Raw genomic sequence first — 25,746 nt, forward strand, 5'->3', positions numbered from 1 at the left:
ATGCCACAAGGTTCGGTAAAACACTCGGGAAATTGCGCAGCTCCAGCCGAGCATCCGCCCAGCCTCGGAGGCGCCCGTGACGAAGCAGAGGCGGCTAGCGCAGGAGCGCGCTGTGCCTTTAAGGCGCACCTGCGGTCGCTCCGCGCGGCCCAAGAATAACCTCCTGGCCGCTCCTCTGCATCTCCACCCCCATCCCCCAGCTTCGCGGAGCCGCGAGCGAAGCCCCTGATTGGCGGGAGCGGCAGCCAATGACGGCGTGAGGGGGCAGTACTAAGGAGATGTTGGGGGACCCGGGCCGGCACGCCAAGTACTACGCGCACAGGTTCCCAGCCGCTGGCCTGGAGAGGGCGGGGTCCCGACGGGGGGTTCCCTTAAAGGAGCCCCGCCACTCTACCTGACTTGGGGGAGCAGGTAATCAGGGGATGCGAGAGGGAGTCCTCCCACCCACTCGGGGAAGGGGCCGGAGGCGGAGCCAGGAGCATTCCGGGGCTTAAAGGGCCCCGCCCTATAGCTGCGGGACTGCGAAAACCCGGGCTTCGGGGCTAAGACCCCTAGTGGATTTAGGGGGCTGGACGGTTGAATGGTGGGGAATGAAGAGACCCGGGACAGAAGTAACCTTAGGCTTTAGAGTAAAGGACATAGAACACGCTGCCTAAGCGTGGAGAGGGCGAAACCTTAGAACTTAAATGTCAGCGTCCTCGAGGCACCAGAGAACCCAGAAAGTCAGAGCTGGGGGCCCCTTAGAGCACGGAACGTCAGAATTGGGGGAGGCTTAGACCCCAGAAAGTCAGAGATGGGGAGGGACTTAGAACTGAGAATGTCAGAGCTGGGAGGATCCTTAGAATCCAGAAAGTCAAAGTTGGGAGGGCCCTCAGAACACAGAATGTCAGAACTTGGGGGGGGGGTATCTTAGACTCCAGAAAGTCAGAGTTGGAAACTCAAGACTCCAAAAAGTCAGAGATGGGAGGGATCTTCGAATCCAAAAGGTAGATGTGGGAGGGCCCTTAGAACCCAGAAAGTCAGACCTGGGAGGACCCTTAGAACCTAGAAAGTCAGAGTTGGGAGGGCCCTTAGAACCCAGAAAGTGAGAGGTGGGGGCCTTAGAACAGAGAAGTTTGAGGGTGGGGCTTTTACCTTTCATAAAGAGTTAGAAGGGCTCTTAGAACCCAGGATGTCAGAAGAAGGTTCAGAACTGGGAGGGACCTTAGAAACATTGGAAACTATAGTTCAATGACTCGTTTTGGGTTGGTTATATAGATCTAGCAGTCATCTGCAGAGAGGTGATAATTAAGTCCATGGGAGTGAATGAGATCACCAGATGATCATCTTAGAGAAGAGAGAACCCAATGCAGAGCCATGAAGAACACTCCTGGCCTGTGAGGGTGATAATACAGTAAAGAAGATTAAGAAGAAGCAGATGGTTGGATAACCAGGAGAGAGCAAGAAATTCCAGACAAGAGAGTATCTAGGAGGAGTGTGAACCTCAGTGTCAAGTGTTATATAGAAAGGCCAAAAATTAGAAGTAGCCCTTAGATTTGACAATTAAGAAAACAGTGGTAACTTTGAAAAGAGCAAATTCAAATTAGTGATGAGACAGAAAAGCAAACACACTACAAGGGCTGAGGAGGATTGAGAAGAAAATAGGTAAGTCAGAAGGTCTTGAATTCAAAACCTGCCCTCATACTAGCTGTGTGACCAGAGGCAAAAAGAGGGAGGAGGGGAAAGAGAAGAGAGAGAAAGAAAGAAACAAGAGAGAGACAAGGAAGGAGAGAGGGAGAGGAGGGGGGAAGAGACAGAGAGAGAGGGACAGACAGAGACAGAGGCAGGGAGGGAGGAAGAGGGAAAGAGTGAGAGGGTGGGAGAGAAGGAGAGCAAGTATACCTTTGGTATGTTCGTGGAGTATGAGAAGGAGAAAAGATAGGAATAGTCCCCAACGTTTTAGTTTTAAGCTATTAAAACTACACTCAAACTTTATTGTTGTTTTGCTGAGGCAATTGGGGGTTAAGTGACTTGCCCAGGGTCACACAGCTAGGAAGTGTTTTGTGTCTGAGGCTAGATTTGAACTCAGGTCCTCCTGACTTAAGGGCTGGTGCTACACTCACATTTTTGGAATAGTAAGACTTTTCCTGTACCCTTATATTGACCTTACAGGGCAGGATGAGGTGGCAGGCATAGAAAAGGGACAGACATAGGGTTGAGTGGCTTCAGAAGAGGGAACAATTCCTTTGGAGCATCAGTGAAAGCTTGAGTAGATTCATAGGTAGATGGATAGATGGGTAGATAGAAATAGAGATACATAGATATATTGATAGATACATAGAATTGTAAGGCACTTTAGAAGCTGTTGTTCTATCTATGGATTTAGACTTGGGAAGATCCTTAGAGGGTATCAAATATAAGTTCTTTATTTTCTTGTTGAAGAACTGTCGTTCACTGTTTTTTCAGGTATGTCCAACAATCCTATCTAGAATTTGGTTGTTTTTGTTTGTTTTTGCTTTTTAATTTTCAATAGTATTTTATTTTCCAAATACATGTAAGGATGGTTTTCAACATTTGTCCTATCTAGGGAAATATTGGAGTGGTTTGCTATTTTCTCCTCCAGTTCATTTTATAAATGAGGAAACTGAGGCAACAGGGTTAAGTGATTTATTCAGGGTCACGCAGCTAGTAAGTGGCTGAGGCTGAATTTGAACTCGGGAAGATGAGTTTTCCTGACTCAAACCCGGGGCTGAATCTACTCTGCTTCCTCGTGGCCCCTGTGCGGATCAGAGACCCAGCAGATTTAAATGATGAACTGAAAGTAAATGTCTCAGGCAGGATTTGAACCTCGAACCTCCTCACTCCATCTGCTGTATCTTGCTGCTTCTCTAGCAAATTAGAGGATTAAAAAAAACCTCTTCCTTAAAAAACAGAATGGATTGTATCCATTAAGCATCAGCAGACATGATCTCTTGCCAGGTGTGTTGCTGAATCAGTTTCTGTTCTTGTGAGTGCTGGACCATCTGGCTGCTGAGTTCCCTTCCAGCTCTGCAGAGATACTGTGTCAGTCAAATAGCATTTATTAGTCCTACTGTGTGCCAGGCACAGTGTTAAGTGCCATGAATCTGTAGAGTGGACTGGCACCCTCTTCTCGTGGCTGCTCCTTGTGGGGCTATTTTCCGGGCCCCAAGGCATAGGCAGATTCTCTACTTTTGGGCAGGTCTGTAGCATTCTCCCCCACCTCTCTACCCCACCCTAAGCAGAGCTACAACAGTGCCCTGCATGGCAGGATATGCCCACTGTTTAGCCCCCTTTAAATATCCTTGCCCTGGCAACAATGGATGACACTATCTCTCTCCCACAGAAACAACCTCCTCCCAAGAAATCAATTTAAGTTGAGTCTTCCCCATTGTACCTTCAGGCTGGCTTGGGCTAAACCCAGTTTAAGAAACCTGACTTGGGCAAGCTCTGAGCCTGTACAGGAAGGGAAATCAGAGGGATTCTAGATTGTAGAACCTATAATGTAAGTGCTGGAAAGGAGCTGAGAAAATTCAGAGATTAGGTCAATTAAGGGCTGGTGGAGGTCCTGTCAGTTCTAGATCTATGATCTTGTGACTAGAGAACATCAGATATCAGCAGTAAAAGGAGCACATCGACCATCTAAAATCTGAAGTGATTCAGAAGAGGAAGAGATCATTTTTGGCTGGAGTTCAGGTAGAATCAAAAAAGTCTTAGAGAAAATGTTGTTTGATCACTTTATTAATCAATAAGCATTTAGTCACCCACAATTTTATTCCAGGCACTAGGTAGAGGAAGACAAAAGTGAAAGAGAATACTACTTATTATGGGAGATGGGTGGTAGGATAAGGAATTGAATGAGTAAATGAAAAATCATTTAGTAAACACTAAGTGCTGTGTTCTGGGGATATAAATTCAAAGCAAATGGTTCATGACTCAAAGAGCTTATATTCTAATGGAGGAGATAACAGATATAAGGGAATGGAGGCATTTTGATGAGTAATATTGCAGAATATCAAATTGATACAAGGTATCCAAGAACAATGGCAAAGTTGATTTTGTCATGATTCTTCATTCTAAGAGGGAGATGCAAGGAGCAGGGAGAAAAGGATACAAGGATTATTCACGTTGTTACAGAAATTGAAGGAGAGTGAAATGAAACAAAGCTTTTCTGAAATAATGATCTTAGAAAGTCAGTCATTAATCAGGACAGATTTTGGAGGCCAGGAAGAGAGAGGGGTAAAAGTAAATAAAATTGATAAAGCTACAACAGTGAAAGTAATACCTTGGAGATGTCATTTCAACTATTGGACTTTCCAGAATTGACTTTAGACAGTGGATGTTTGATTGTTTTTTAAGTTTAGGAATTAGAGAAAGAATTTGGGCAATATGGAAGAACTACTATGCTAAGTTCTATGGAGAGAATTTTTTTGTGGATCTAGTGTAATGGGAGTTTTTAATTTTTAATTTCTTTTTGTTAATTTGTTATTTGGAATCCAGGACCATTCCTTATGCAACTTTTGGTTAATTGAAAGCTTGTTTTCTGTTAATATTAACCTTATTTGATCAAAAGTTGATACACAGAATAATAATGTTAAGAGAAGGGTAAAACTATTTTCTTAGTTAAGAGGTTGTTGAAATGGCTGAAATTTATCCTGTGGGATATTTATTTGCAACCTTAAATTTTTCTGAGGCAAAAAAAAAAAAAGCCAGAAGAAAATTCTCAGCTTTCCTCAACATGTAAACCTCTTCTTCCTCTTTTAGCCTATTTATGAACCCTTTAAATGTAATTTGATTCTGTATTAAACTGACTTAGTTTACCTATAGGGTCTGTTTAATTAAGTTTGTATCCTTAAAGGATGTATGAGATTATGACTTTGCTAAACTAAGTTTGTTCAATTGTTGTAACATTGAAGGAAGCATAGGATTATGAATCTGTCATTAACTTTTATGGCCTAAGAAAAACTTACAAGATAGCAGCATGTAAAAGAATTGTTTTTCTGTCACTGTGGCATAATTTTATCTCTGAAGCCTCATTAGAATACTAATTGAGGTTCAGATTTTTGTTCTGAACTTATGCTTAAGTATAATAAAACAGATTTTTCTAAACTCTATAATTTTTGTGTTGTGGTAGATTTATTTTGGTAGTAGTTTACTCCCACATATACATAAATAAAGAGGAGATATTTTGCCCATAACACCAGTAATGATGAGAGAAAGAGTGGAAAATATTAAGAAGATAGTGGCTATAGTTCTAAGCCATCCCAGGATATCAGAAAAGCCCACATTTATGTTGCTAAACAAGATAAAGAGCTTTAACAGAAACAAATATAATTGAGAGGCTTATCTCTAGAACTTGTCACGGAGCTTACTGACCTCTGTTATCTAAAACCTATGGGGGTAAAAAAATTGACAATTTAATTTTTTTTAAATGGCTTTTGGAAACCAGTTGAGAAAGAGAATGGTACTGTATGCCCCTAAATCTTTATAGCAGAACTTTTTGTAGTAGCAAAGAATTGGAAATGAAGTAGTTGGTTATTGTTTGGGGAGTGGATAAATGAGTTGTAGGAGATGAATGTGAGGGAATATTACTGTTCTGTAAGAAGTGATGATTATGGAGAAGCATGAGAAAACTTAAGAACTGATTCAGGGTGAAGTAAGCAGAACCAGGGAGACAAAATTCACAATGACTACAATAATGTTAATGGAAAATTGAAAGAAGCCAGGTGATGTAGTGGCTAGAGTACTAGGTCTTTAGTAAGGAAGTCTTGAGTCCAAATACTGCCTTAAGTGCTTACTAGATTAGAGAGCCTGGGTAAGACACTTAACCATTACAATTTCCTCAATTGGAGAGAGGGGGAGAGAGAGAGAGAGAGAGAGAGAGAGAGAGAGAGAGAGAGAGAGAGAGAGAGAGAGAGAGAGAGAGAAAGAATAATAGTATCTACTTACCTTAGTGGTTGTGAGGATCAAACACAAATTCTTTGTTAAGTGCTTATTATAGTGTCTGACTTTATAAATACATGTTCCCTTTCCTTATTGAATGTGTGATCTTGGACAAGCTGCTAAACCTATTCCAGCCTCAGTTTCCTCATCTGTAAAATGATAAGGGTTAATTAGACTCAATGTCTTCCAAGAATCATTTCAGCTTTAATAATAATGATAAATATTATTTGTATTTATTATATATTAATATATAATTATCATATTAATTATATATAAGTGCAATATATTTTATATAAATTATTATATATTATTAATACAGAATAAATATTATTTAAAAGATAATTAATTATAAAATTAAAGAATAATTAATAATTAATAAAAATCATAATCTTAATAAAATTATTGAAACTGAATTCAGGAAAATTTTAATGACTTATCAATCTCAAAGTATAAATGTAGAGGAGTCATACCTTTCCTTACAGAAATGGGGAACTATTAGGTGTGGAATACTGCATAGGTCAGACTTTTTTGGTTAAAATTGCTGCATTTCCCTCTACTTCTTTGTTAAAATTGGATGGCTTTCTGGGAGGAGAAAGAATGGAGTACTTTGAGAAATGTGGGTGATATAAAGACAAAGAGGATCAATAGTGTTTTTTTTAAATATGAAAGGGCTTTTATTAACTGACATCTAGGAATCAAAAAAAAGCTCAAGGCATAAAGCAACAAGCTCATGAAAAACAAAAGAACCGAGAAAAGTCTGAGCAAATGGAAAAGCTCTTAGAAGAAGAAGAGAGAGAGAGAGGGAGGGAAGGAGACAGAGAGAGAGAGAGAAAGAGAGAGAGAGAGAGAGAGAGAGAGAGAGAGAGAGAGAGAGAGAGAGAGAGAGAGAGAGAGAGAGACACGAGAACATGCTGAATTTGACCAAAATAGTTGAAATTACAGAAATCAATTCAGAGTCAGTTATTACCCTCTTTCAGCCTGCGAGTGAAGTAATTCTGAAAAATGCCCCCAAAAAAGAAGGAAGAGCAGAGAGAAAAATTGGGACTACATTTTCTGAAACCTGGCCCAGAAGAGGAATAAATGGAGACCCAGAGCCATGAGCTACAGTAGCCAAAAAAAAAAAAAAAAAAAAAAAAAAATCAATGAGACTGGATTAACAGGCCAAATGAAATGAGCAATGAGAGAAGGAAAATGAACCTGAATGGCAGTTTCCCAGAATATCATGTCTCAGATCACCATAAAAAGAAAAAAAAAATTGGGCTAAAACAGTAGACACCAGATTTGTTGTTATTGTTCCGTCATTTCAGTTGTGTCCAACTCTTTGTGAGCCCTTTTGAAGTTGTATTGGCAAAAAATATGGAGTGGTTTGTCATTTCCTTCTACAATTCATTTTATAGATGAGAAAACTGACATGCATAGTTAATTGATTTGCTTAGCGTCACCAAAGCTAGAAAGTGTCCGAGATTAAACTTGAACTCAAGAAGATAAGGCTTCCTGATTCCAAATCCAGTACTTGTGAACTGTGGCACTGCCTAGCTTCCAAAATACCAGGTAGAATCAGTTAATAGAGGACGTTGATTCTAAAGCTCCAACACCAACTCCACCTCCTCCACTAGTGATTTTGTTGAGATTGAAAAGGGGGACCCCAAAAGTTTGGGGTTATAGACAGGTGTTGTGAGATGTCTCAAAAGAATTTGCAGGCTTGAACCCATTTCCTAGTCAAAGGGAAAAGTTTATTGTAATTGTAATACCATTACAAAGCAGGCTAAATTTCCAAAAGAAATTGGAAGAGAAACAGAAGCAGGAAGATACATTTATCCAGCTTTCTATCATTGACATACCAATTCTGTGGCCCATAGGTAGGATGGAGGAGTGGTCTCTAGAATTTGGTTATCACTGACCAACAGATTTATCTATCTGACAGTCAGCAATGAACTGAGGAGTGGTCTCGGAATCAGACAGATCGTCAGAACAATAGCATTCGTATGTTGGGGGTGGGGGTGGGGCAAAGCCAGAGGACTTTAGAATCAGATAGATTGCCAGAACAGAAGCCCTCTAAGATCAGGGGACCCCAAAACCACCACTGTATTTCCCTAGAAGCTATACCATATCATTTGCTTGGATAGAGATTCCACAGCTGACAACCTTAGTAGAAAACCTTGCTGAGTTGTAGTGACTAAAAAATTGGTTGATGAGTCTCCTCACACTTCCTTCTGGGCTGGTCTCTGAATTGTAAAAATCCACATTCTGACGCCATGCACTATTTAGAGCTTTTCAGGCTGGTGGGACCTACTGATGCGGTGCTAGTGAGAACTGGGGTGGGGAATCCCTTCTGGTCAGCGCAGGTCCAATGTGAAAGAATTTGCAAACCCGAAATCTGTATGGCAAAAGGGAAGTTTATTGGCACCGAGAAGTCAACTTTGCTAGGAAGACAGACTTCTCAGTGGATAAGGTCCTGTCAGGAAAAATGGCAAAGGTTAACACAGAGAAGAGAATATCTTCACAGTGGGCAGGAGTCCTGGCAGGCAGCCTTGCCAAGAGAGTTTCCTTGGCAAAGCTAATTCCCGTTTCAGACTTCTGCAGAGATTTGGAGTTCAGAATTGTCTTTTATTAGCTGTCTGAAGTTTGGGCTTCCATTGAATGAGATTCCTTCAGTGTTGTCAATGCCTCCTGGCCCAGATTTCCAGTTGAAAAGAGATTATCTTGGAGTTTCTGAGATCTCCAACTGAATAAAATTACTTATCTGGGAGTTTGAGCTACTGGGAGTGGTCCCAGCTAATCTTCAACTCAACATAGGGTGTGACCACATCTCTGGCCAGATCTCCAATTGGGGGAGAGCATTAACTGCCCTGAAGGAGAGCTTCAGGGTTCACGCCCATCATTACCAGAGCTTGTCTTCCTTGGCACAGCCTCTAAGACCACCAACACATTCCCCGCCCCCCGTACTTGTTTATGAGGTTATTATCGCTAGGACAGAGATAATTTTTGTACAGATGAAGATCTGAGAAATAGATATATCACTATGTATAATGAGCAACAGTTTTCCTTATAGAGTGTTACTTAAAAGTTACTATGTTTCAGGGGCAGCTAGATGGCTCAGTGGATAGAGCACCAGTCCTGAAATCAGGAGAACCTGAGTTAAATTTGGCCTCAGACACTTAACACTTCCAAGCTATGTGACCCTGGGCAAGTCACTTAACCCCAATTGCCTCAGCAAAAATAAAAATAATAATAATAATTACTATGTTTTTATTTGTTATTTTATTACAGACATTCATTTTATGTATACATCTACATTTTCACACATGTGTATTTCTATATTATTGTCTATTCCCATTTAATAATTGCCATTGTTTTATAATATCTAATTTAAAATTACTCAGGTCCTTAAGGTTCCTTTGTTTATTTTATTAAATCTGTCTAAAGGTCCCCATATATTCTAATTTTGCTGCTATTTCTTCCTGTAATTCAATTAAATTTTCCTTTAAATTCTTAGTGGCAGCTAGGCAGTCTAGTGGAGGGAACATCAGCCTAGAATTAAAAAGACCTGAGTTCAGCTTGAATCTTACATTAAGCTATGTGACCCTGGGTAAGCCACTTAACCCTGTTTGCTTCAGTTCCCTGTAAATTATAAAAATGAACTGGAGAAAGAAATGGCAAGCCACTCCAGTATTTTTGCCAAGAAAACCCCAAAAAGAGATATGAAGAATTGGGCACAACTGAAATGAATGAACAACATTATTATTAGATTCCAATACATTTAGTGCATATCCACATATTTATATGTACATATATATGAAATTTTGGTGTTATTTCATTGTCTGTGATGACTTTCAGCATCATCTTACTTCTGTCTTTTAACTATGTCTATTTTTATTATTATCTTGACTGTGAAACCATGAATGCTATCTCTGCTTTTTAAAATCCATCTGAAGTATATGAAGTTTTTTGCTAGTGACTTATTTGAACTTGGGAATCTTCTTATAAAAAGCATATTATTGAATTCTGCTTTCTAATACATTCTGCTACTTTTCTCTTGTTTTCATTGAGTGAGTTCATTCCATTCACATCCACTGTAATGCTGGTTACTTTTATATTTCCTTCTATGATATTCTTTTATAATTTTTCCTCCTCTTTGCCCCCATTTTCACAAAAAAGGTGATAAAAGAAAAGATTATCAATTGAAATAATATGAATCCACTTCTCTGTCCTTACACTTTTTACTGGTACAGATTTTGATCATTAGTTCTTATGCTTTCTTACTTTTTTATTTCTTCTTTACTGTTCATTATTCAAAATGAAAGTTTGTTTTGCTTGAGACTATTCCTGCTTTGATGCTACCCTTCTTAAACACCCTCTCCTTTTTCTTTATCCCGACCTATTTATTTCTAAATTTAACAGATTTCTATATCTAACTTGGTATTTCTTCACTGATTCGGAAGCTCCAGATTTTGGCTATGATATTTCTGGATATTTTCTTCTTGAGATTACTTTCAGGAAGTGATCAGTAGATTTTTTTCTGCTTTCACCTTATTCTCTAGTTGTAATAAATCTAGACAATATTCTTTAATGATTTCTTAAACTATGTCTAGGTGTTTTGTTTGATGGTAATTTGGGGGAAATCCAGTGATTCTTAAATTATTTCTCCTTGACATGATTTCTAGATTACTTTGTTGTTAATAGTAGACATTTTACCTTATGCATAGCTCATCTTTTGATTTTTTCTTTCCTAATTTTTTTGCTATCTTTAAGAATCTTTGAATCCTGGTGTGTTCATTCTGGTTTTTAGTGACTTCATACTTAGGTAAGGTTTTCTGCCTTTTTTTTTCCTCCTTCCTTTTTTCCTCTTAGGAATGCTAATTTCACTTATAATTTAATTCTTAATGTTCTTGTGGCCAAGCTTTTATTTTCTGACGCTCTTTTCTTTTGGGTTTCCCTTATGAAATTCTCTTAATCCACAGAGTTTCTTGAATATATTTAGTTTTTTTCCCCCCTCATTTTGCTCGTTTCTGTATCTGGGATAGTTGGTGTGTTTAGACTGGTCCTATTGCCTCTGTAGTTTGGATGCTGCTAATACTAAAGTTATGGATCTGTTGGCCAAGACTTGGTCCTCCTCTCTGCCAGCATCCTGGCTCTTTCTCTTTGTAGCCTGATTCAACACAGGTTTTAGCCTCTGCCTTTCTATAAACCCTTGCATAAATCTCTATCTGGAGTTATCTGGTGTGACTTTGACAGGCCCTACCCAGATGTCATAGATTGTGCTGGCCTTTTGCAAGGTTCCAGGTTTGAGGGATGTCTGCTTGCTATTCTGGTCCTGTCCTTTTTATGATTCCAACAGAAGCTCTGATTTCAGGTCTTTTGCTGGGTCCCTGGTACCAGTTGCTCCAGAGTTTTGCTTTCTCCTAGACTCTAGGCACTTTGTTGGCTTTATTTCCTGCTGTGACTGGGATATTTTGGCCCTTTTTGTTTTATCCCATCTCTGTCTCCTTCTTGCATAAAACTGGGCTTCAGGCTCCTAGAAGGCCACCCCAGAGGGGCTTTCTGGTTCTGTCTCCCTGGCCAGTGAGGTCTGGCTGTCTCTTGCTGCTTTTGTCCTCCAGGGCCAAGGTCTCACTGGCTTAGGCCCCAGGGGCGCCATTGGGTATTGGCTAATTCTTTTTCTCTGTCTCTGCTCAGAACTCCACAGCTTCTGGCAACTATCCTGCAGAGAAAACTCTGCTATTCTTTCTTGTGTGGCTTTATTTATCATTATTCCTTCTGGTGTATTTTTAGAATTTTGCTGGATTTCTGTGGGAGAACTATGTTCTCTTAGGACCTTTCACATCACCACCTTAACAGGAAGACCTTTACTTCAGGGCAATGGCCAAGTAGCAGAGAAAGTTTTGGGTGGAGGAATTATTGTTTGTCATTCAATCATCTTTAGTCATGTCTGACTCTGTGACACAATTTGGGGTTTTCTTGGCAAAGACACTCCTCAAAAGTATAGAAGGGACATGATCTGCTTTATCTGAAGGAGCTCCTCATTGATGAAATTTTAGATTTTCCATATCTTGTTTTGAGACAAGACTCCCTTCATTTATGATTTTATTTTCATATTTCCTATGAATAAACTTGTGAGTTTTTCAGCTTCAGGCTCATGGAAGGAAGGCTGGCCCCGGAACCTGGCTCCTTCCTTGGGCTGGGAATGGGGTAGAGTTGAGGAGGGCACTCAGGCTATTTCTACTCCTTATTGCTCTGTTCCTCAAACTCCTCTGGCCCTCCCACCCCATCTGACCCCTCGCCTGTATGACCCCTGATATCTCTGTCTTCAGTCCATTTGTCTGACCTCCTGACCCTTGACATTTTTGTCCATCCACTTCCCTGCTGTTCCATTCTTCTGATTCCTGACCCTCTCCCATGTTTTCTCTAGCTTCTACCATGGCGTTTTGCACCCAGCTGATGTTGCTGCTTTGGAAGAATTTCACGTATCGGAGGAGAAAGCCGGTAATGGGGGGCAGGGAGGAAAGAAGGGGCCCAGCCTAAAGCGAGGCTTTCTGGATCTATTGAGCCATGATCTTGGAGGGGCCTTGGAGGGGTTCCTGGTAATCCCCTCATTCTCTCCCTGCCTCCCTCTCCCCCAGGTACAGCTGGTCATCGAGCTGCTGTGGCCCCTGTTCCTGTTTTTAATTCTGGTTGCTGTCCGTCAGTCCCACCCGCCCTTCGAGCACCATGAATGTGAGTCGGCTTCCAGAACCTTGCCCTCTGCCTTCCCCCACTTCTCCAGGAACCCTTTCTTGATTTTCCCTTCTCTGAACCTAAGCGTGCTCTGTCTCTCCAGTTCTTACCCCCTGCCCCCACCCAACTCCATCATCTCCTTGTCTTCCATCCCACAGATCCCCAGCTCCCATCTACTTTTTTTGCTTCCACGTCCCTTACGCCCTTTCCTCCCAACCCCCTGCCTTCCTGTGTATTTGGGCAGGCGCACTGCCCTCAGGGTCCCAGGGACTCGCTGGGGATGGGGAACTGCGGGTGGAAGAGAGCAGATGGGCCCTGACGCATCCACTGTCCGCAGGCCACTTCCCCAATAAGCCACTGCCTTCGGCGGGCATGCTGCCCTGGTTCCAGGGAATCCTCTGCAACATGAACAACCCCTGCTACCGGTACCCCACGCCGGGGGAGACCCCCGGCATCCTGAACAACTTCAACGAATCCTTGTGAGTGAGCAGAACCAAGGTGGGGAGAGGGGAAGGAAAAAGGGCGAGGGCAGGGGGCTCCACTCACTCTCTTTGGGATCGTGTTCCCTTCAGCCCCAGTGTTCCTGTGTTTGAATGATGGGGCTGCAGGGGCTCTGAGGACCTTTCCAGGTCTGAAATTTTGTGTTTTAAGCTCTAGCACCAGGGTCCTGGGTCTAGATTCTAGGTTCTAAGGCCCTTTTTGGATCCGGCAAGTCACATTTATTGGTCAAGGAACATGCATGTGTTAAGGGCCTACTATGTGCTAGGCCCTGGGGATCCAAATACAAAAGCCACGCAGGGACGTTTATAAGTCAACAAAAAACCTTATCAAGTAAGAATGAAGTCACTGGCAGGAGGACACTGAGAGTTCAGGAAATGGGGAGACAAGGAAAGGCCCCATGGAAGGAGGGGCTTGAGCTGAGCCTTCAGGGAAAGCTTTAGGGGCTGGTGGTAGAGCACAGAGATGACAGATTGTGCACAAGAGTTAGCCAGCCCAGCGTGCCTCACACACACAAATACAAGAGGAAGAATGATGGGTAAGAACAAGTAAGGCCTTCAGCGCCAAACAAAGAAGCTTGGATTGTCTTTCAGAGCTAGTAGGGAGCCACCAGAGGTTTTTGAGCTGGGGAGTGACATGGTTAGTCTGCTTTAGGAACATCAAGTCACAGCTGATGGCCTAGCAATACTTGGGGGAGGAAAGCCAGTGGGAGCTGTTGCACTCGTCTAAACCAGAGGAGATAAGGGGATTCACACTGCAGGAGGGGGATCAGAAAGGGCCAAATGGGTAGGGAACTGCAGGGTTTAGGGGGGAGACTTAAAAAATGCTTGGGTCTGGGGGGGTGAAGGGCAGGAGAGAGACTAGGATAAGTTAGGGGCAGCCATTCTCTTTCTGAGTGCCCTCATGCCCACTTTCCAGGATCTCCAGGCTCTTGGCTGATGCCCAGCTGGTGCTGAGCAGCCCCAATACACGTAGGACCCTTAGAAGCTTCAGGAAACTGCTGCCTTCCCTACAACCGCTCCAGGGGTCTGGTGAGGGGAAAAGGTGGTGGGGAAGTGGTTGGGGGAGGGGAGGAGGCTGTAAGTACCAGAGGGTGGACTTTGGGTGGGCATGAGGCCCTCAGATCAAGGCCCTTAGTATCCAAGAGTGCTGGGCCTAGAGTCAGGAAGCCCCAAGTTCAAATCCAACCTCAGTCACATTAACTTTAGTGTGATCCTCAGCAGGTCATTATTTTAAATTAATTTTTATTTTGTTTTCTTCTCAATTGCATGTAAACAAATGTTTTTTAAAGTTTTGAGTTCCCCCACTGTCTTACCTGAACCCCAAATTGTCTGGAAACAAAGAATTATCTAGAAGAAAAATGGCTCACTCTATAAATAGGTCACCACTGGGCAAAATTGAGAGAATTTGTGAGACAGTGCATTTATTACCTAAAGTACCTAAAAAAAAATCTAAAAACTCTGATTCCCTCAGTTTTTTCTCTGGAAGTAGATAGTATTTTTTCATTATAAGTTCCTTGGAATTGTCTTAGATCTTTGTATTGTTGGGAAGAGCTAAGTCATTCATAGTTGACCATCATACAATCTTGCTGTACCTGTAAACAATGTTCTCCTGGTTCTGATTAGTTCACTTTGCATCAATTCATGTAAGTCTTCCCAAATTTTTCTGAAAGCATCCTTAAACAGGCCATGTAACTCAGTTTGCCTCAGTTTCTTCAAATGTAAAACAGGGAAAATAATATTACTTAATCCTCGCAGGGTTGGTGTGAGGTTCTGTTGGAATCCTTACTAACTGCTAAGTAATTAGAGTTGATCTAATCTTACAAGAAGTTGTTTTGGCCAGAACCTGAAACAAGGTACTAAGTAGAACTAATCAAGACAAGGCTTGTGTTCCCACCTTTACTCATTGGACTTCACAAGTATGCTAGCTTCAAAAAGTACACTTTCTACACCACACCTTAAAGCTCTTTGGGCCAGAGAGCACTATGGGAGAAAACCCATAATCCCATTCTCTCAGAAGGTTCACATATAAGGCGAGACAGCCATTCCAGAATACATTTTTTCCTCTTGGCTGGCTGATCGCGCTAGACTCGAGAGAAACGACTCTGCTGCAGAGAACACTTTTGACGGATTTCAGTGGAGCTATGCCAGAAGCCATCTCTGTTGGAGGCAGAAGAAAGCAGAGGCAGAGGCTGAAGGACAGAACCTTTGGATTTGGAGACATCCGAAGGGCTCTAAGCCTCTAAACCGGCTGTCCTCTGAGAACAAACTCCAACATTTGAACTCTTAACATTTGAGAGCTTTAAGGTGTGGACTCCCTTGAGTAAAGGTGGGAACACAAGCCTTGTCTTGATTAGTTCTACTTAGTACCTTGTTTCAGGTTCTGGCCAAAACAACTTCTTGTAAGATTAGATCAACTCTAATTACTTAGCAGTTAGTAAGGATTCCAACAAGGTTCAAATAAGATAATATTTGTAAATCATCTAGCACAGGGCCTAGCATGTAGTAGATAATACATAAATGTTTATCTCTTCCTCTCCCCAGTTCCGTTGTTAGAAAAAATTTGAGTGCTTGGGAGACAGTGGCTGACTTTTTTGGATCTTTCCCAATGAGACAATTTAGTGCAGTGAAAAGAAGGAATTTGGAGTCCAAAGACATATATTCAAATTCCAGCTTTACCACTTATTTGCTTTCAGCAAGGTTATTAACCTTCTCTTTAAAACTCAGTTTCTCCTTCTATGAAAGGGGTAACTATTCCTGCGCTGCTTCCCTCACAGAAATGGATAGGATAAAATGAAAGAATGGATTTGGAAAATGCTTTCTGAAACTGTAAAGTGTAATCTAGGACCTTGTAAATGGTAGAATAGCATGTAAAGTACTTTATAAACTGTAAAGTGCCTCACAAGCTGTTAAGTGTGCTTATTCTCTTTCTCTTTCCCCAAACACATATATTAAAATATTTTATTATTTTATATATATTTCATATAATATAATACATAATGTGTGTTTATATACACAGACATGTACATATCTTTATACATACATCTTTATATACATAGTATATATTATTACATTATGCTATGTATCATACATTATATGTGACATATAATTTATCTGTTGTTTATATGTTGTTATGTATAAAAACAAAATGTCTATACCCATATCTGTCTGTCTGTAAGACCTGTGGTTGGGACCCTCTCCTCCTCAGCCCTGCCACTCCGAAGCTACCTACTCCCAGGAGAGACCTTCTCCAAGTTCCTGCAGGAGAACACATCCCTGCCTCCGGCTCTGGCTGAGGAACTCCTGGACACCCAGCTCAGTTTGCAAGGGGTAGGTAGAGCCAGGGGCCCAAAGCCTGGGCCGGAATGTTGCTGGGGATGGGGAGGGACAAGGATGAGGGCGTGTAAAGGGACAGAGGCTCAGTGGGTTCGGTGGCAGTGGGTTTGTGAAGACGCATCTGAACTGCCGAACATTGTGAGCCGGAGCAATTGAAGTGTAAGAACAGACAGCCCTGCAGGGTCTGGGGTCTCTGACCACCCAGTCGCCCATGATTCCAGAGGCCTGATGGTGAAAGGTTCTCCCAGCCATCACCATAGAGAAGCGAAGGACTCAGAATGAGACTTTTTCCTGTGGAAACCTGTCTTGCCTGACAATTAATGTTTATAAATAATAGGGGTAGTTTTTTTTTTCTTTTTGATGGGGATGAGGGGGAGAAGAGAGAGGCAGAATTTCATCATTTGCAAATACAATTTAAGAGAAAGTCAGAGATGGGGCATGGTGAATGGAGTCCTGGGTTTGCATTTAAATCCTGTCCCATGTTCAGTTGTGTTTGGGGAGGTCACTTAACCTGCCTCTTCCCCAGCTGCCTCCGGCCTTGCCTTTGCCGGACCTGGTCTGCAACGCCTCCTTACTGGGCACCTGGCTCCGCGCCTCTGACACTCTGCAGGAAGGCCTCTGTGCCCTCCCTCCGGCCGAGCTCCGAGCCCTCGGGGCCAGCTTCCTGTCCCAGGCAGACCCGGAGCGGCTGCTCGCTGTGAGTCTGGGGCCTCGGGGGGCCGGAGGGTCCATCTGGCGGGGGCTCTGGGCTTCAGAAGGGCCGCCCCTGGGATGGGAGAACTGTGGGAGAAGCGAGAAGCCTGGATGTCTGACCTCCCTCTGGTCCTGGGACTGAAGGAAAGGAAGCCCTTCCTTCAATGTCCACATCCATCTGCCCTTCTATCTGTCCGTCCTTTTGTCTGCCATCCATTCTGCCTCTATCCTTCCAACTATCGGTCTCTCTCCCTTTGTCCATCTCTCTTTCCCTCCACCTGTCTCTTTCTCAGTCTGTCGGTCCTTGTATCTCTGAGTCCTTCCATCCACCTGTCTGTTTCCCCACGTTGATCCGTCCTGCCATCATTCTGCCTCTCCTGTTCATCCCCCTTCCCTTCGTAGGCATTGAGGGCCAATCAGAGACAGCTGAGCCCTAAGGCTGTGGCCACCTTCTTGGAGGCATGGGAGGCCACCAGTAGGGAGGTAAGAGGCTCTCCCTGTTCTCCCCCCACCCCGAAGGGTGAGGATGGCTACCAAGGGCTGGATGCTTTCCCCGGAGGATGCTGGGAGAACGGCGGGGGGGAGGAGTGGGACACAGATACCCCGGGGCAGGAGTGAAGGCCTGGGAGAAGGTCGGCGCAGTGGGGATTGGCGCCCAGAAGGGAAGGCGAGGAAGACTTTCAAGTGTGTCTGTAAAAAAGAACCCAAAGGCATTGGAGTTAGTGGAGCAGAGTTCATATTGTAGAACTGCTTGATGTCCCTGAGCCTCAGTTTCCCCATCTGAAAAATGAAAAGCGTGGATGAGATGAAGTCTAAGTCCAAACCTAAACCTGATGATTTCTAGGACAGGAAGTTCATGGGAGACCTTGAACCCCAGGGTAAAAGTTAGGGGATCTTCCCTTGGGGTCCCCAGCCCTGTGCCCTCCCATACCTCTATGGGGCCTGCTGCCCCTCTACCCTTCCAGCTTTCCACCCTGCCGGGCTTAGCAGAGCTGCGGGCAGAGTTGCGGAGGGCCCCAGGTCCAGGGGGCCCCCTGGAAGGAATATCTCGAGTCCTGTGTGGAAAGTCTAGGGATCAAGGAGCTGAAATCCCCTCCCTCAACTGGTATGAAGACAATGACCTAAAGATGGTGTTGGGCCAGGGCCGGGGAAGATCATCCTCTCCCCTGGACAACAGCACTAGTGAGTTACATCCTTATCTCTTCCCTGCCCACCCCCGACCCTCACCCAGTCCCTCCCCCCCCCCGACCCCTTCAGGGTCAGCAAGGCTGTGTGGCTTAGTGGGAGGAACCATGGCCTTGGAGGTAGGAGATCAGGCCAGAATCCTTCAGGCAATCATTTTCTCTGGAGCTCAGTTTTTTCTCTCTATAAAATGGCAATAATAATTCCTGCTGGGAACTCCTCTCAGAAAGTAACCTCCCTTCCCTCCCCCCCCACCCCCGAAAGAGCCTGAGACCAGGAATCAGGAGCCCTTGCTCCTAAAAACTTAACTTGCTTGGTGGTGTCCAGTTTTCCCCTTCTCTGAGCCTCAATCTCTCCATCTGTAAAATAAAAGTGTGGATTTGCAGGCAGACAGCCCAGGTTCAAATCCTGGCTGGGCTAATTACTCTCTGATACTCAGCTTGGATCTCAGATAGTCAGAGACTCTATTTCCCCGTCTGTCAAAGTCCCTTCCCACTGTCAGCCCATGATTCTGTGTCTCTCGATTGGAGGTTGTCCAGGGCTTCCCCTCCTTCTTCTCTTTCCAACCCCCAGGTTCCTTCTGCCAGTCGCTAATTGAGTCCATGGAGGCACATCCTATATCTCGGCTTCTGTGGTGGAGACTCAAGCCCCTTGTTCTTGGCAAGATCCTGTACACTCCTGACACGCCATTCACCCAGAGAGTCATGGCCGAGGTGAGGGGTTCCACCTTTCCTAGAGCCCGAGTTCTGCCTCTGGTTCAGGCTCTCCCCTCCTGCCGTGTGATTCCTGGGCACCTCCCGGCCTCCCCCTCTGTGATCTGGGCCCAGTCCTGCCTCCTGGGGAGAGAGGGAGCAGTCCTAGAGAGGAAGGGGCTGTGAGGAGCACAAAAGTCCTAACAAAGCCCAGCCTTAATTAGAAGCTGCCTGGGATAAGAGTCAGGGGACTCCTGAGTTCTAGCCATATGTCACTCAACTAGTAGGTGATCAAGGGACTTCTCTGACCCTTCATTGCTTTTTTTTCTTAAGATGTGGAGTCTGGCAAGATAGTCTGTTTTATGGTCTAAATCCTGGGCTCTAAGGGCCCTCCCAGCTCTGACCTCCTGGTTTCTAAGGGCCCTCCCAGTTCTGACATCCTGGGTTCTAAGGGCCCTCCCAGCCCTGTGTTCTAAGGGCCCTCCCAGCCCTGACCTCCTGGATTCTAAGGGCCCTCCCAGCTCTGACCTCCTGGGTTCTAAGGGCCCTCCCAGCCCTGACCTCCTGGATTCTAAGGGCCCTCCCAGCTCTGACCTCCTGGGTTCTAAGGGCTCTCCCAGCTCTGACCTCCTGGGTGCTAAGGGCCCTCCCAGCCCTGACATCCTGGGTGCTAAGGGCCCTCCCAGTTCTGACATCCTGGGTTCTAAGGGCCCTCCCATTCTGATCTCCTGGTACTAAGGGCCCTGTAGCCCTGACAACCTGGATTCTGAGGGTCTCCCAGGCCTGGCACTGTGAATCTTTGTTCTGGCTCTGTCCAAGGCCACTAGCTTATCTGTTCTGTAATTAGAGGTTGATCTTCTGTGCTCTATCAGCCTCTGGGGAAGGCCAGATAAGAAGATGGGGCTAGAGTCATTTTCTTGAAGAGATGATAGAACTATGAAAACCTGAGTTCTTCTGTCCCTTGGTTTCTTGTAATTTACCTCCCCATCTCTCTTTCCTCTTCTCCCCACTCTGTCTCTCTATCTCTGTCTCATCTTTCTCTTCTTCCTTTCCTTTCTCCCTCTTTCTCCTCCTCCTTTCCTCTCTCCCCCTTTCCCTTCCCTTTCCTCTCTCCTTCCCCCTTCATTCTTCTTTCTCTCTCCCCCTTTCTCTTCCTTCTTCCTTTCCTCTCTGACCTTATTTTTCTCTTTCATTCCCCCTCCTTCTCCCTCCCTCCCTCCTCTTACCTCCCCATCATCTCATGCAGCCCAGATTGAGGAGGGAAGGGCAGATGGGAAGGGGCCTAACCAAGCTGCTCTGGGTCTGTCTCTATCCAGGTAAACCAGACATTCCGTCAGCTGGCCCTGCTGAAGGAGCTCTATGGCCTCTGGATGGAGCTCGCACCCCAGATCACCAGCTTCATGAACAACAGCTCCGAAGTGGAGCTCCTGAAGGTAGGAGCCGGCAGGCGGGTCCCAGGGAACTTGGGGGGCCAGGCTGAGATCACCAAAATCCAGGAGGCGGTTTGGTGTAGTGGAGAGGGGGCCGGGTGTGCAGTTAGAGTACTGGGGAGGATACACTCTGTCCCTTACTACCCATGTGACTGAGCAAATCAGCTCATCTCTTCTGGCCTCGGTCTAGCTCGCCTCCCAGGTCACGTGCAGCTCCAGCTCTAGAGTTTTGATTCCATGAATTGGTATTCATTAAGTACCTACTGAATACTCAGCCTTGAGCACCCAGTTCATAGTGGAAGAATAATGGGCTGGAAGTTAGGGAATCTGGAGTCTAAGAGGATTTTAAAAAAAATCTTGGGCGAGTTCCTTCCCCTCTGTGACTTTCTTCTGAAAGAACATAGAGATTCAAAAAATTACCCTGGCATGGATTCTGTCAATATAAAGTAATTATTAAATAAAAATTAAAAAAAAAAAAGAACATAGAGATTCAAGTCAGAATGCAAGAACTGGGCTTGGGACTTACTGGAATGGACTGGGGCAAATCACTTTCTCACCCCAAGTCTTGAGTTTCCTCATATATAAAGTGATCTCCCAGCTCTGATGTATTCTAAGGGCCCTCCCAGCTCTGAAATCCTGAGTTCTAAGGGCCCTCCCAAATCTGACTTTGTATGTTCTAAGGGCCCCCAGCTCTTATATTGGAGAAAATAAATTTAGCTAGGACTGATTTTAGAAAGGAAGAAAAGGGGTGAGGAGCATTTGGGGTAAACACGAGTGGGAAATGGGGTCAGAGTCAGGTCCTCAGCTAAGGGGCTTCCCCTTTCCCCTTTTCCTCCAGAGGCTGCTCCAGATGCCCTCCTGGGAAGAGAGGCCGGGGCGCCTCAGGAACAGGACATTGGCCCTCCGTACCTTCCTGGGCTTAGATGGGAACGGCTACACTTGGAAGGAGGCCCATGAAGACATAACTCTGATAGTGGACAAAATGGGGAAGGTCCTGGAGGTGAGACGAGGACCCCTCTCAAGGCCAAGGTTTTTAAGTTCCCTACCCCCCCCAGTTCCGTTTATGTGCACAGAGGCTATAAGTGTGGCAGTGTATTGCTGTCATTGCTAGCTGCCTCAGTTTCCCCAAACTTTAAAGGATAATAATAGCACCTATCTTACAGGATTATTATAAGCATCAAATAAGATAATAGTTGTGAAGTGCTTTGAAAATCTTGAAACATAATAACAATGATGATGGCTGATATTTTTTTCTTCATTTTTTTATTATTAAAGCTTTTTATTTACAAGTTATATGCATGGATAATTTTATAGCATGGACAGTTGCCAAACCTTTTGTTCCAACTTTTCCCCTCCTTCCCCCCATCCCCTCCCCCAGATGGCATATTGACCAATACATGTTAAATATGTTAAAGTATAATTTAAATACAATATATATATACATGTCCAAACAGTAATTTTGCTGCACAAAAAGAATCGGACTTTGAAATAGTGTACAATTAGCCTGTGAAGGAAATCCAAAATGCAGGCGGACAAAAATAGAGGGATTTCCATGTAATGGTTCATAGTAATTTCCCAGAGTTCTTTCACTGGGTGTAGCTGGTTCAATTCATTACTGCTCTATTGGAACTGATTTGGTTCATCTCATTGCTGAAGAGGGCCACGTGATGGCTGACATTTAAACTGCCTACTCCGGGCCAGGCGTTGTTGTAAGTACTTTACAAATATTTTATTTGATTCTCATAACAATCCTGGAAAGAAAATATTATTTTCACCCCCATTTTATAGATGAAGAAACTGAAGCAGAGACAAAGTGACAGTCAGGGTCAATGTCTTGGGCCAGATCTGACCTCTGAGCTTCCTCCCTCCAGCCCCCTTTGCTGCTAGGAACCTGAATACCAGTGGTGATGAGGAGGAGGAGGAGGGTTGTCTTCCCTCATTAGAAATAAGCCCCTTGAGAGCTGGTGGGCCTTGTTTGCTCCCGTTTGTACTCTCAGTGCCTGGCACGGAGCAGGTGCTTGGAGATCCCTCCGTCTCTGTCTGTGTCCTGGTCACCCTCCCAGACTTCTCCGGGGCCACATCTGGCCCCTGGTCTCCTGGGGAGAAACATGGTCTTGTTGGGGAGGGTCTTGAGAAGCAGCTGGAACTTCCGGGCCAGAGGGTGCCCGTGAGAGCCCCGGGAGAGCAGCAGACACGGGACCACCACGGGCCCTTTGTTTGCATCTGCAACTCTGCGGCGGGGAAGCTCTCCTTCCCCCTGTCGCTGGGAGTCTTTGTCCCCGAGCAGTCGCTTCTCTCCCGCACAGTGCGTGTCTCTGGACAAGCTGGAGCCAGTGACGACCGAGGACATGCTGATGGACCGGGCCGTGGAGCTGCTGGAGCAGCGGCGCTTCTGGGCTGGGATTGTCTTCCTGGGGCTGCAGGATGGGGGGGCTCCCAGCCACATTCGCCTCAAGATCCGCATGGATATCGATGACGTCACCAGGACTAATAAAATCAAAGACAGGTTGAGGAGGGGGTTGGGAGGCTGGGGTGGTTCATCCTGGACTGTGGGGCCACCTGGACCTAACCTACCCATGGCCATTGTGGCCCCAGGCCCATCTCACTACTGCTCTCTATTCTAAGGCCTGACCTCCTGGGTTCTAAGTCCCCTCCCAGCCCTGACATCCCGTGTTCTAAGGGCCCTCCCAGCTCTGACCTCCTGGGTTCTAAGGACCCTCCCAGCTCTGACCTCCTGTGTTCTAAGGGCCTTCCCAGCTCTGACCTCCTGGGTTCTAAGGGCCCTCCCAGCTCTGACCTCCTGGGTTCTAAGGGCCTTCCCAGCTCTGACCTCCTGGGTTCTAAGGGCCCTCCCAGCTCTGACCTCCTGGGTTCTAAGGGCCCTCCCAGCTCTGACCTCCTGGGTTCTAAGGGCCTTCCCAGCTCTGACCTCCTGGGTTCTAAGGGCCCTCCCAGCTCTGACCTCCTGGGTTCTAAGGGCCTTCCCAGCTCTGACCTCCTGGGTTCTAAGTCCCCTCCCAGCCCTGACATCCTGTGTTGTAAGGGCCCTCCCAAATCTGACTTTGTATGTTCTAAGGGCCCTCCCAGCTCTGACCTCCTGGGTTCTAAGTCCCCTCCCAGCCCTGACCTCCCGGGTTCTAAGGGCCCTCCCAGCTCTGACATCCTGGGTTCTAAGGGCCCTCCCAGCTCTGACCTCCTGAGTTCTAAGGGCCCTCCCAGCTCTGACATCCTGGGTTCTAAGGGCCCTCCCAGCTCTGACCTCCTGGTTCTAAGGGGGCCCTCCCAGCTCTGACCTCCTGGGTTCTAAGGGGGCCCTCCCAGCTCTGACCTCCTGATTCTAAGGGCCCTCCCAGCTCTGACCTCCTGGGTTCTAAGAGTCCTCCCAGCTCTGACGTTCTCTGTTCTAAGGGCCCTCCCAGCTCTGACCTCCTGGTTCTAAGGGGGCCCTCCCAGCTCTGACCTCCTGGGTTCTAAGAGTCCTCCCAGCTCTGACATGGGTGCTAAGGGCCTTCCCAGCTCTGATACTATAGGGTCTGACACTCTATGTTCCTCTCCATCTCTGCCATTGTGTTAGAAGAAGCTGGGGACTACTAGTTCCTCTGGAGAGAGGCTGGGGGTGGGAATCCCTGCTGTGTTCGCCCTTTCTATGCAGCGTGTGAGCCTGGTGTCCCGGCACCGGGGTCCGTGCTCAGCCTGGTGGGGGCTTTGCCATTTTCATGCCTGTTGTGTGCAGGTTCTGGGACCCAGGCCCGGCAGCAGATCCCTTCCTGGACATGCGCTATGTGTGGGGTGGCTTTGTCTACCTTCAGGACCTTCTGGAGGGGGCAGTTGTGCGGGTGCTGAATGTCTCTGCTCGCCCTGCCAGTATCTACCTGCAGCAGATGCCCTACCCCTGCTACGTGGATGACGTGTGAGTGCCCTGCCCCTTGTCCCTGGAGCCTCTTGGGGCACCTTGACCATCCATACTTAGGCCCAGCTGGGCACTGGGGGAGCCCACGCCCCTTTGGGCCTCTCCAGCCTGGGCACCTCCTCAGCCAGCCCTGAGAGAGGGAGCCGTCGGACCGAGGGCGCCGCGTTGAGGGGAAGGTCAGGGTGACGGCCTGGGCCCTTCCTCCTGCTCCCTCTCCCCCTCCCCATCAGGTTCCTGCGGGTGCTGAACCGGTCACTGCCCCTATTTCTGACCCTTGCGTGGATCTATTCCGTGGCCCTGACCGTGAAGGGCGTCGTTCAGGAAAAGGAAGCTCGCCTTCGGGACACCATGCTGGCCATGGGCCTGAGTCGCAGCGTTCTCTGGACCAGCTGGTTTATCAGTAGCCTCTTGCCATTCTTGGTCAGCAGCAGCCTTCTTGTTCTTATCCTCAAGGTGAGATGGGCCTCTGTGCCCTCACCCCTGGGAACCTCTCCCCACGCTGTCTCCCAAATCCAGCCCTGCTCCCCTTAGTTCCCACACTCCTCGCTCCATCCCCACCTCTTCCCACTCAGTTCTCCCCTGCATCCCCTGGCTCCACCTCTCACAAGTAGAGACCTCCTGTGGCCTCATCTCATCTAGTCCTGGATCCCCCAATACTCCACCCTACTCCGCTTTCCATATCTGCCCTCTCCACTCCATTGCCCACCAGGGACTCCCACATGCTAACCCTCCATATTCTGGGCTCCCTTTCTACTGTCTATACCCATGTTCTAAGGGCCCCCTCAGTTCTTACATTCTGTGTTCTTTTTTTTCCTAGTAAATTTATTTATTTCTAATGCACATTGCTTTATGAATCATGTTGGAAGAGAAAAATCAGAGCAAAAGGGAAAAACTACAGGAGAGATTAAAAAACAGGAAAAAAAAGTGAACATAGCATGTGTTGATTTACATTCAGTCTCCTTTGAACCTTTTCTGGATGCAGAGGGCACTTTCTGTCCAAATTCTAATGGGATACATATTATTCCTTAAGCTATCTCTCATCTAAATCCAGAGGTCCCTATCCTTGAGACCCCAGAATCCCTCTCCTGTGCTGAGTCCCCTTCGCACTTAAATCATCTGTACCAAGATCTCTCCCTCCCCATTCTGTTTCTTAAACCAAGGCTCCCTCTTATTCCATCCCCCTGGGGCCTTTCCCATACCTCCCCATCCCCCTCATTCCAGGGCCTCCTTCCTCTATGCTCACACCATTAAACCAAGGGCTCTCCCTACTTTGCCCCCCATCCCCAGGGTCCCTACTCTGGGTGACCACTCTGTCTTTTACATCCTGAGGCCATTTAGACCAACTCCTACTT

The 25,746-nt window shown here is 45.8% G+C and overlaps 1 protein-coding gene across 9 annotated transcripts in view; it reads left to right on the forward strand.

Moving 5' to 3' along the window:
- Window positions 1-270: 270 nt before the first annotated feature.
- Window positions 271-25,746, forward strand: part of ABCA7 (ATP binding cassette subfamily A member 7) — a 52,318-nt gene continuing 26,842 nt past the window's right edge. For 3 of the 9 annotated variants that reach the window (XM_051972145.1, XM_051972147.1, XM_051972146.1), the window contains exons 1-15: window positions 278-411; window positions 12,350-12,423; window positions 12,561-12,654; window positions 12,992-13,133; window positions 14,071-14,183; window positions 16,360-16,481; window positions 17,014-17,184; window positions 17,583-17,663; window positions 18,146-18,362; window positions 18,936-19,075; window positions 20,371-20,487; window positions 21,323-21,484; window positions 22,791-22,990; window positions 24,218-24,394; window positions 24,625-24,847. In XM_051972145.1, the coding sequence (XP_051828105.1) occupies window positions 12,358-12,423; window positions 12,561-12,654; window positions 12,992-13,133; window positions 14,071-14,183; window positions 16,360-16,481; window positions 17,014-17,184; window positions 17,583-17,663; window positions 18,146-18,362; window positions 18,936-19,075; window positions 20,371-20,487; window positions 21,323-21,484; window positions 22,791-22,990; window positions 24,218-24,394; window positions 24,625-24,847 (2,025 nt within the window). In that variant the 5' untranslated portion in view covers window positions 278-411; window positions 12,350-12,357. Of the gene's footprint in view, window positions 412-12,349; window positions 12,424-12,560; window positions 12,655-12,991; window positions 13,134-14,070; window positions 14,184-16,359; window positions 16,482-17,013; window positions 17,185-17,582; window positions 17,664-18,145; window positions 18,363-18,935; window positions 19,076-20,370; window positions 20,488-21,322; window positions 21,485-22,790; window positions 22,991-24,217; window positions 24,395-24,624; window positions 24,848-25,746 lie in introns of those variants that run through there. The other 6 variants (XM_051972141.1, XM_051972142.1, XM_051972143.1 and 3 more) reach the window with 4 other exon arrangements.

This window comes from Antechinus flavipes, chromosome 1 (genome assembly GCF_016432865.1).
Source record: "Antechinus flavipes isolate AdamAnt ecotype Samford, QLD, Australia chromosome 1, AdamAnt_v2, whole genome shotgun sequence".
NCBI classification, from domain to species: domain Eukaryota; kingdom Metazoa; phylum Chordata; class Mammalia; order Dasyuromorphia; family Dasyuridae; genus Antechinus; species Antechinus flavipes.